The following is a 10,562-nucleotide window of genomic DNA, read 5'->3' as shown; positions in this document are numbered from 1 at the left end:
TTTTTTTTAAGGATTTCACTATACACTAGCATACACTCAAACTCTTTAAACGAATGCTTTGTTTTTCTTATGATGAAATACAACTTACGCCGCGTTTGGATCAACGTTTCTCCTCGTTTCTGGCCGGTATAGAATACAGAGCTCGTTCCGTCGTTTTGATTCCAGGCAGGAATCAAGTGTTGACCTGTAATTTACACTTGTAAAATAAATATAGGTGTAAAAACTTACATCCAATCCAAGCAGGGCCTTATTCATGATTGAGATAAGCACAGAGTTTTTTTAATTCTATGTTTCTTCATTTTCTTAGAATCGTATGCATATACTCCGTATATGAATTTCCGGTCAACATCTCACTCGAACGACACTTCCTTTGCTCTGGAAATTCGTCGGTCCTCCTCCCGTGCGCCGCGCACTGCACCCGTAGACCGGTGGCTCCATCGATTTCAACCCTCGTGCTCACTTGCCAGGTCGCCGTTCACCTGCCGCCCGCTGGAGTGCACGAGACGAGAGCTCTGAAACTTCTTTCCACACTGCCCGCCGGCTCTTCCTCCTTTTAACTCGTCGCGTCCGTAAAACAATCACCCAGGCCAAGAGCCCCAGCAGCCAGCGGCACAAGTCCAACCCCAAATCCACACGGAACGAGGGCAAACCCTCCATGGACCAGCCGAAGCCGACGCCGTCGGCGGCCGCCTCGCCGGCGGGCGCGGACGCGGCGCCCAACCCCTACGCCTTCACGTGCGAGCTCCCCCACTCGATCTACGCGCTGGCCTTCTCCCCCTCCGCGCCCGTCCTCGCCGCCGGGAGCTTCCTCGAGGACCTCCACAACCGCGTCTCCCTCCTCTGCTTCGACTCCGTCCACCCCACCGCCGCCTCCTTCCGCGCCGTCCCCTCCCTCTCCTTCGACCACCCCTACCCGCCCACCAAGCTCCAGTTTAACCCGCGCGCCGCCTCCACGCCCCTCCTTGCCTCCTCCTCCGACGCCCTCCGCCTCTGGCACGCCCCCCTCGACGACCTCTCCGCCTCCGCCCCCGCCCCCGAGCTCCGCTCCGTCCTCGACAACCGCAAGGCCTCCGCCTCCGACTTCTGCGCGCCCCTCACCTCCTTCGACTGGAACGAGATCGAGCCCCGCCGCATCGGGACCGCCTCCATCGACACCACCTGCACCGTCTGGGACATCGAGCGCGGCGTCGTCGAGACGCAGCTCATCGCGCACGACAAGGCCGTGCACGACATCGCCTGGGGGGAGGCCGGCGTCTTTGCCTCCGTCTCCGCCGATGGCTCCGTCCGCGTCTTTGATCTCCGGGACAAGGAGCACTCCACCATCGTCTACGAGAGCCCCCGCCCGGACACGCCGCTCCTCAGGCTTGCCTGGAACCGCTATGACCTACGGTACATGGCCGCCCTGCTCATGGACAGCAACGCCGTCGTTGTGCTCGACATACGCGCACCCGGGGTGCCTGTGGCCGAGCTACATCGGCATGGGGGATGCGTCAACGCTGTTGCGTGGGCACCGCAGGCTGCAAGACACCTCTGCTCGGCAGGGGACGACGGGCAGGCGCTCATCTGGGAGCTGCCTGAGGCACCGGCAGCAGTGCCTCCCGAAGGGATTGATCCAGTTCTTGTTTATGATGCGGGTGCCGAGATAAACCAGCTGCAGTGGGTGGCCGGACACCCGGACTGGATGGGCATTTCCATTGAGAACAAGGTCCAGCTTCTCCGGGTCTGACAAGGTTGGTTCCATCCTAATTGTAATGTATGGTTTCACCGTTCTATATTTTTGATTGATGTCTTGCAGTTGCAGTAGGTTCATCTAAGAAATAGTTTCTGTTGATTCATGGTAGTAACACATTTAATGTTACCTAAATCTAGCGTGCGAAATTCAGTGATTGAACTTATAGCGTGAACCGGTTCAGCACCATCCAATCGGCAGTGCGTGCGCGCAAGCTCGTGATAAATGTCCGGCTGAGGTGTATGGCACGGATTGCGTCGTGCGTAGCAATTGCGCCGCAGCTCATGATTTTTAATGCTTGTCTCGGTGGCATCTAGGCCGGGGTTTGTTTGATTGCGTCAGTTGTAACGTTTATTTTGTGGCTGTTGGTCGTGGTCTTTCCTTGAGTGGTTGGTTGCTCAGTCTAGTCTTAGGCTTGTACATTTGTACTTCTCTTCTTTCTATCAATGCATTGAGGCGGAAGCTTTGCGTTTTCTCAGAAAAATAGCAACATATTTAAGATTTAATGAAGGTGATTTCACATATAGGTTATGAGTTGTTGGACATGTATAACCTGATTAGTGACAAACATATCATAAATTTTTTGTTCCATATTACTTCAGTTCGGTTTCCTCCATTGGACGATCAGTCCCATGAAGCATAGGATTTGCTAATTTTTCGCATCAATTTCAGCTTATGATAAACTTTTGACATGGTGTTTCTGGTTTTCATGTAAAATGCCAACCACTGGTTGGTGGTGAAAAGTTAAAACATCAAAGTGGGAACAATTTTATTTGTATGTGATGGATACCTGAAAGTTACACTAACCATCTAAACATGACAAACTGCCCTTGGTCTCTGTATTACAGTTGCAAGCATTCTTTGTTAGTTAACCGGAGCCCCAATTTAGAGAAAACATTCAATTTGGTTGCTTTTGAATAAAAAATGTTAGGCAATTCAATTCATTTTTTCTCTTGATTGTTATCGAAGAAAGATTACGGGTTCAGCTCCACCTGAATCACGGAATTAATCAGGACACAAGACCTTTGTGGGAAGCCATCCTTCATTACCCATTTCTGTGCCACATTAATCTGCCCCTCCTCCTCTGTCTTGCTCGTGCCAAAACAGGGAGAACACAGCCATCTGCCCCTTCATCTCTATCTTACTCTGCCAAAAATTGGGAGAAAAGGGAAGGTATCACTGTTTCTGTGGAGGAAGAGAAATGGGCCCTTCAACAACAAATATTCCGAGGTCCAGCCGCTGCTCACCATAATCAGGTTGGAAGCAATGAAGTTGAGAGCAAGGCATTTCATTGAGGCGCTGAATTGCCAATGGTTCAGGAAACCTAGGTTGTTCACATGTTTTGATCCATACATCTGCTTAACAGTTCATTTCAAAGGTGTGGGGCAACCTTACCTACATGCTAAATGCTAAACCTGTCAATTCAGTATCGATCTAATTAGGATATGACATTTAGGTACCCATTTCCCCTTCCGAGTATTGCGAATATGCATGATTCCCATGCGTATTCTCCAGAAAAGAGTTATGGCCTCTATTTTTATCTTACCTCCAACATCAGATTCCGTTCATGCTTATTAATCTATCTATATTTATAACAAAAACCGATGACTAGACATCTGTAATATAACATATGATTTAGTGAAATGTGCTTCAGATTTCACATTCTCTATGCCCTAACTATGCCTATTCTGCAACCAAGGGTATATGCGACATTTTTAAACTTGAAAGATGGAAATAAATCCTATATTTTTGCTCCTGTAAACAAACCAGTTGGTGGTGATAAACCATTTGCCTTGAGGTCATACCAAGTAACCGTCCAAGTTGCTACCAGCGGCTGAGATTGAGGTGGGACTGCTTACCTCCCAGGGGACCCACTGGAAACTATTTGGCACAAACTCTCCTATGTATAATGGATATCCGGATACACCGTGCAGCACCCCAATAGAAGAAAGTAATTAGTCATATAAACATGTTGTATGATTTTGTTAGTCCATAGAAATACACAGGCTTCTTGCTAATAACCGACAAAATCTCTCATTAAAGTTTCTCTAAGAATCTTGAGTCTGATTTAACTTGAAATTACAAGTAATGTAACATAAGGGCAGCCCCATCATTGGCCAAATAATGATGCCAAATGCTAAATTTGGCATTTGGCACTGGTTCGCACCATTGTGGAGGCGTTGTCAGATTAGAAAACCTTTGAACCGGAGCAAGACAAATTGGTTGTAGGAATAAAAGATCCATCTCTTCTGCCACCAACCTCTCTCCCTCTCACGCTTCTGTGGGACAAGTCCATGGTGATGGAGCTTGAACCGCATCACAACCTTCCTCAAATCTGGACACCGAGAATGGTTATCTTAAGTGGCGCGTGCGCCTAGTTGCTGCCTCACCTCCGAGGCGGCCTCCCTCAGCAGCGAGCCTGCCTAGCCACCACCTCACATCCTCCTCCACCATCACCGGCGTGAGACACGCTTCTGTCTTTCTCCGCCACTCAAAGCAACTGTCTTCATCCGCCCCTCGAGGTCTCTTTCACGGTCAGCGGGAGCAGCGCTAGTGTCTGTTCGGTCACCATGGCCTTGGGTGTCCACTGGCGCATCAATCCAGCATTTGATGAGGACTACAGAGAGGGATTTGATCTTGGATGAGGACATGATGGATTGGGAAGAAAGAGGAGTTGGATGAGGACTGCGGAGATAGAGAAAGTTGAGCAGACTCTAAACTCTAAAGGTTAAATCTGTCAAATAAATATTCTAGAGGTTATTCTTGGCAACATATAACTACCAACATATCAGTAAATGTCCCAAAGGTTATTCTAGGCAACACATCAGTCACAATCATGATTCATGAGCACAGATACACTATTTAAATATGGTCGTATATACTTCCATTATTTGATTATCTTTCCATTTCTATCTCTGATTCTTGATATACTTTTTAAGGTGTCCTTGCATATTTTACTTGCTTTTAAAATTCTTAGTTCCAGGAATGGCCATTCTATGCTCGTACAGTGATCAATCATGTAACCCTTTGTGCATTGAGCTCTTCACAACGTAATATCACTAAATCCTAGCCCATTGTACAGTAATCTCTTCAGAACTGTGCACTAAGCTCTTCACAACTTATTTCGGGTAGATGTCATGTGGGGCCAGCACTTCAGGTGCAGGAACAGGGAGGGTCCCAAATCTGCTTAGAGATAGGCTTTATCTTTAGTTTGCTTGCATATCAAGTTAGTTAATTATTTCCATAGATAAAGATTGTGTTAGTTGGAAAGTTAAGTTGAGTTTGTGTCAGCCGGCCCTATATATAAAGGGACCTAGGCCTAGTTTGTGGACACCAGAGAATCAATAAAGAAGAAAAGAGGAGGCGTGCCTCCGATTCCCAAACCCTAACCCCCCTGCGCCCACGGCGCACAAGGATCTGCATGGCTACACTCTCCAGAGCCCGGGCCGTGACAAAACTAAAGTTTATTTATCTGGACAAACATTTTTTGTGGATACAGTTTACTGCTAGTGTGTCCTAGTTTTGTCAATTTTCACTACTACTGTAGAATACAGCCTAATGACTTTTGGCAGTTATTTTATTTTGTTAACATGAAGCAGACACTCATTTTCTGTGTACTGAATAATGTTGTTCTTGCACACCGTGTTAACATCGATATCCAACATACCTGATGCGGAAATTTTCCTTGCAATGCAGAACATCTCTGAAGAACGCTCGATTCAAGGGAACATTTCTGAAGAACGCTGATTCAAACTATCTGACTTATTTGGTACGCCATTAACATCGAAGAAGTCATGCTGCTTTCTCTTCTGTGACACATTTGGCTACCAAGGAATGATTTGTTGTCAGCATCATCTGAGCCTAGTAGGTTGGTCTCACTGCGAACATGGAAATATAGTCTATAGCAACTGCTAGTGTTAGTAAAGAGAGTTGGAGGTTGGCTCTAGTCAAGCGGTCACTCGTTGTGCCGGGCTTCCTGGTATTTCCAGTTCTCTGTTTTTCTCTTTATTTCGGGTGGACACAGTTTCCTTTGGTCGTCTGTTCATACTCGGGTTGTATATTGTGATATTTATTTTCGAGCCGAATTTGCACATATCACATTTTGGAGCCTCAGCTGATGCTGTAAGGTCGAAATGTTCTCGTACAAATGCTCGCTTCTCGGATCGAAGGGATCAGCGAATTAAGGCCTACTGTTCTTCTCCAGTTGAGTTGAGATGAGTAGTCAGTACTCTACCGCCAGTGTGCATTATTGTTGCCAGCTGCGTCGTGTACTATATGTTGCTTCCTGCGGCATCCCTCTTGGCCTTGGCAATCCGCTCCGGCCCAATCATGTCGATCCATTCCTAGGACATTCGGCACCGCTCGTCATCCGCATTCAATGCACATCTTGTTGCTGTCGATGATGACTCCAACTCTATTTCCCTAGCTATCGCGGGTAGCCCAGCGCCCTCCGCAACCAGATCGATCGAGCCTCGGCACCATCACCACCCAGATTCATAGCACGCGTGGCTGCGCCAGTAGCGTCGGATCGGAAGGACTGCCCGCCGCCGAACACGCGCGGCGAGATGAGATGAGGCACCCCGCGACAGAGACCGCGCACCTGACATAATATTCATTCATTCCTGTGCGCAGGCGTACCCGTACCACTGCCACCGGAGGACGCGCGCGCCGGCGCGCGCCCCATCGTGACGGCCGACGGCTGGCTTGCCGAACCCGCCTCTTTCGGTACACGCAGGCCCAATCAATGGCAACTTGTATCGTGTCGCCGTGTACGTGCTGCGCCGGTCGACGCTAAAGCCTCCATGACCAGCCCATGACGTTCCGTTCCTGTACTAATTACACTGCTATTCACATCATATGCACCATCACGGTTGGCAATGCATATAAGCGCGATGCTGACCCGGCATGGTGAATCGGTGATGCCATCTCTTCTGTTAATACGGTGTGTGAGGACTTGTCTGAGGCTGGGGTAAAGACAGAAAAGTAAGTGAAATATAAAAGCGTAAGTGAAAGAGGTATTTATTTGTGGAGCTTTTCTTAAGATCGGTACATGTATAATGTCATATGTCCCGAGTCTTTCTTTCAAACATTGAAATGAGGGTTTACTGTACCCAGACAACAACCGCGAAAGTTCATGAAGCATCGTCCTTTGGTGTACGGGACTACGAGTTACTTTCGCGGAGCACGGACATACCACGAGAGAAATGTGCGGAACTGAGCCGGACGGCAGTAAATTAGGCAATCACGACCTGCAAAGTACGAACCTCCCAGTATGCGAAAGCGAAACGATCCGTGCATTCTGCTGCGCATTGCCCCTCCTACGCGCTCTGCCCTGCATCCAGTGTGCAAACATAAATTCTCTCTCAAAAAAGAAAAAAAAACTGCAAGAGAAAAAAAAGAGAGGAGGAACTTAATACTAGCTGTGCATAAGGGTTTGTCTGGGGCTCCGAACTAGTAGTAGTAAGATACGTATATCAACCTTTGAGAATTGGGACAAAAGAAGAATCGTGAAAATTTGCCGCCAGATACATCACCGTGGGGAGATCTCATTACAAGCGGCCCCAACCAGCCTCCGGTCTAAGAACGGACCCCGAGTGACCCTGATTAACCTTTAACATATACGCGGGCGCCGAGTCAACATCCCAGGCTTTCCCCTATGAAATGCCACCGAGATCGCGTTGTCCCATGCGTGCCAAGTCCATGCCAATGCACTACCGAAGGATGGACTGCACGTCCCTGCCACCACGCGGGCGTTCAACAATTTGTACGGTATACGGGTTATTTCCGCCGCGTCAGTCGTCCCTCGCGTTTTAACGACCTGCTAGGCAGCTTCCGCGCACGAGCCGAGCACGCCCGCACGCCCGCCGGCCATTTCCCATGACGTACTGCGAGCTCATTCCATTCGCCCGTGTCCCCTCCGTCCACCCCTCCCCAACCCTTCCCGGTCCGCGTTATCCTCCACCAAAACCACGTGAAACTCTCCAAACTCTGCTTCCTTCGCTCTCTCTGCCGCTCTATATAACCTGCGAGCGCGCGCGCTTTCCTCCTGGCTCAGCTCGCTCGATCAAGCATATATATATATATATAGAGTTAAATGCACTGGAGGTCCTAAAAGTTTCATCGGGGTGTCACTTTAGTCCTAATTCTTCCAAAATGCATTTTTAGGTCCTAATTCTTTAGGAAGTGGTTCACCCGAGGTCCTTTTTTCATGAGTGCTCGCTGACCTGCCCGCGTGGCGCGTTGACCCATGCCACGTCAATACAAGGCCCAATCGCGTGGCGAGAGAAATACACTAGAGGTTCTAAAAGTTTCTGGACAGTATCACCTTAGTCCTACTTTTAAAATGCACGTTTAGGTCCTAATTCTATAGTAAGTGGTTCACCCGAGGTCCTTTTTTGCAGCATCGCTCATTGACCTGCTCGGTTGCGCGTTGAACCATGCCAGGTCGACTTAACTTTTTGGCCGCTATCGTCCCGTAGCTATGTGATTTCCTCTACTCTGCCACAATCACTAGCTGTAGGCATTGATTTAGTTCGATTTGCACTTTTTCATTAAGTTTCTTAAACCGCTTGCTCTGATTTGAGGTTAGGTGATAGGAGCTTGTGAAGGAGGTGGTGCCGACGATGCTGCTGCAATGCTCCCCTTCGTCACACGCTTCCCTACCGAGGAGCTTACCGTCCCAGCCATGGGGATGGTGTGGGCACGAGAGAGAGGGAGAGGATTCCGGTAGGGGCTGGGAAATGTCAAGAGGGGGGGTTAACAAGGGGCTTTATGTAAAAAAAGAGTAACCGCAGCAGCCTATAAGTTGACATGGTGTGGCTCAACTCGTCATGCGAGCAGGTCAGCAACCGCTCGTGCAAAAAAAAGGCCTCGGATGAACCATTTACTATAGAATTAGAACCGAAACGTTCATTTTGAAAGAAGTGGGACTAAAGTGACACTGCGCAGAAACTTTTAGGACGTTTCTCGCCTGGCGGTTGGGCCCTGTGTTGATGTGGCGCGGGTCAACGCGCCACGCAGGCAGGTCAATGAGCGTTCGTGAAAAAAAAACCTCGGATGAACCACTTACTAAAGAATTAGGACCTAAATATGCATTTTGGAAGAATTGAGACTAAAGTGACACCCTAACAAAACTTTTAGGACCTGCGGTGCATTTAACTCATATATATATATATATATACAGACATACATCCTCTCCTCCTCGTCCCGCCCGCAACAAACGACAGGCCTGGCCGGCGCAGCCTGCAACGTTCGAATTCCCGCCGCGCACGCGTCGCCTCCGGCCATGGGGTTCCCCCTGGTGTGCTACTGCGTCGCCATCCCCAAGCCGGTCATCGCCTTCTGCAAGCTCGTCGCCGCCGTCAGGGACGCCCTCCTCCTGCTGCTCTCCCTCGTCGGCCTCTGCCGCTCCCCGCGCCGCTCTGTGGACGACGCCCCGCTGCCCGAGGAGGTCAAGGAGCGCCTCCCGGCCGTCGAGTTCGGCTGCCTGGCGCGTCCGGCGCAGCAGCAGCAGCACGACGGGGACGACGACGAGGTCGCCGCCGCGGCGACGTGCATCGTGTGCCTGGAGAGGCTGCGGGCGACGGACGAGGTGCGGCGGCTGGGCAACTGCGCGCACGCCTTCCACCGGGGCTGCATCGACGGGTGGATCGACCTCGGCCGGACCACCTGCCCGCTGTGTCGCTCCCACCTACTGCCTCGCGCGCGGAGGGACGGCCCGCTCGCCAGCCTCCTCACGCGCGTTTGGTGACGACCAACCGCGCCAGGTTAGCTCGAAGGCCACGTCTTTCGTTTTCCCAGCGCGGTGGCGGCCGACACAGAGATTCGCGATCTCGACCGGCTGCATGTGTATTTAATGTGGGTTTACATCATCTCAAAATTGGGATTTTATTTAGCTTATTATTAGGGCGCCACTTTGTATAGTAGCCATCCAATCACGAGGTCACCAATAGGTGCATACGCATAGTTTTTCCCCCCCCGTAGAGAAGGATTCTTTGGTCGAACATATGTGTACTAGCGTTTGGTTAGTGGATCTCGAAATGTCAACAGCTCCAAAACGCATGTTGCTGTTCGACTTGTACAATCCCAGTTGTGGGACTACGACGTACAGTTGTATAACTCATACACTTATGCTTCATAAAAAAAAGCTTGATGATTGTTTGCTGACCGAGTTTTAATTTTTTGGTTCCGTCTAGTACCTCAATTTGCAGTGGCCAATAGTGCGTGAGGGAGATTCTGGACACGAACATGTGCACATTCCGCACCTTAGTTAAGTCTACACAGTTTGGAAAAGACAGAAGTCACCTTGTTTGATTGATTTTTAGCCCTATATAAACCCCAACACAGTCACATATGGCTCCACGGTATTAAGACCGAACATACAACATAGAACTATGAACGGGTTATCCATTTCATCTGTTTCTCTGCTCCAATAATAGTCACCACACAACAGGAACCAACGGGAAGAACCTCTAAATAATTCAATCCCATGGACTGCTGGTTTACATGGGAAGATCAACGGATGAAATCACTTATTTTGTGTAATCCCACCAAACTTTGTTTAGGAGTTACTAGCACATATGCCCGTGCGTTGCAGCAGGAGAAAAAATAGTGTGCATTTAAATTTAGTGAGAATTATACGTGCAAGCAAAACTTTGTGTGCACGTCAAGAAGGAACATTTAGGTTCTGGGTTTCGCCATATGTGAAGTAATCAATCCGCTAACTTTCCGTTCATTGATCGAGGGGATTTAAGAATTTTGATACTCCCTCCATTTTTAAATATAGGGTGTATAGTTTTTGGCACGGAAATTAAAGAACGCACATGGAGGAAAA

General features: G+C 49.2%; 2 protein-coding genes across 2 annotated transcripts; both read left to right on the top strand.

Moving 5' to 3' along the window:
* The first annotated feature begins 486 nt into the window (after positions 1 to 486).
* LOC119322649 (protein TRANSPARENT TESTA GLABRA 1-like) lies at positions 487 to 5,842 on the top strand. The gene is made up of 2 exons (XM_037596136.1): positions 487 to 1,730; positions 5,426 to 5,842. The coding sequence occupies exon 1, from the start codon at positions 656 to 658 to the stop codon at positions 1,724 to 1,726; it is 1,071 nt and encodes a 356-aa protein (XP_037452033.1). The 5' UTR covers positions 487 to 655; the 3' UTR covers positions 1,727 to 1,730; positions 5,426 to 5,842.
* Positions 5,843 to 8,925: 3,083 nt separating this feature from the next.
* LOC119324696 (E3 ubiquitin-protein ligase RHA2A-like) lies at positions 8,926 to 9,897 on the top strand. Its single transcript, XM_037598468.1, has one exon. The coding sequence runs from the start codon at positions 9,015 to 9,017 to the stop codon at positions 9,477 to 9,479; it is 465 nt and encodes a 154-aa protein (XP_037454365.1). The 5' UTR covers positions 8,926 to 9,014; the 3' UTR covers positions 9,480 to 9,897.
* Positions 9,898 to 10,562: the final 665 nt, after the last annotated feature.

The sequence above is a fragment of the Triticum dicoccoides genome, chromosome 6B (genome assembly GCF_002162155.2).
Source record: "Triticum dicoccoides isolate Atlit2015 ecotype Zavitan chromosome 6B, WEW_v2.0, whole genome shotgun sequence".
NCBI lineage: Eukaryota > Viridiplantae > Streptophyta > Magnoliopsida > Poales > Poaceae > Triticum > Triticum dicoccoides.
This window is presented reverse-complemented; position numbering and strand designations above follow the sequence as displayed.

Bases quoted from the DNA above. Each gene is read 5' to 3' on its own strand.
- LOC119322649 (XM_037596136.1), top strand. From the start codon at position 656: ATGGACCAGCCGAAGCCGACGCCGTCGGCGGCCGCCTCGCCGGCGGGC.
- LOC119324696 (XM_037598468.1), top strand. From the start codon at position 9,015: ATGGGGTTCCCCCTGGTGTGCTACTGCGTCGCCATCCCCAAGCCGGTC.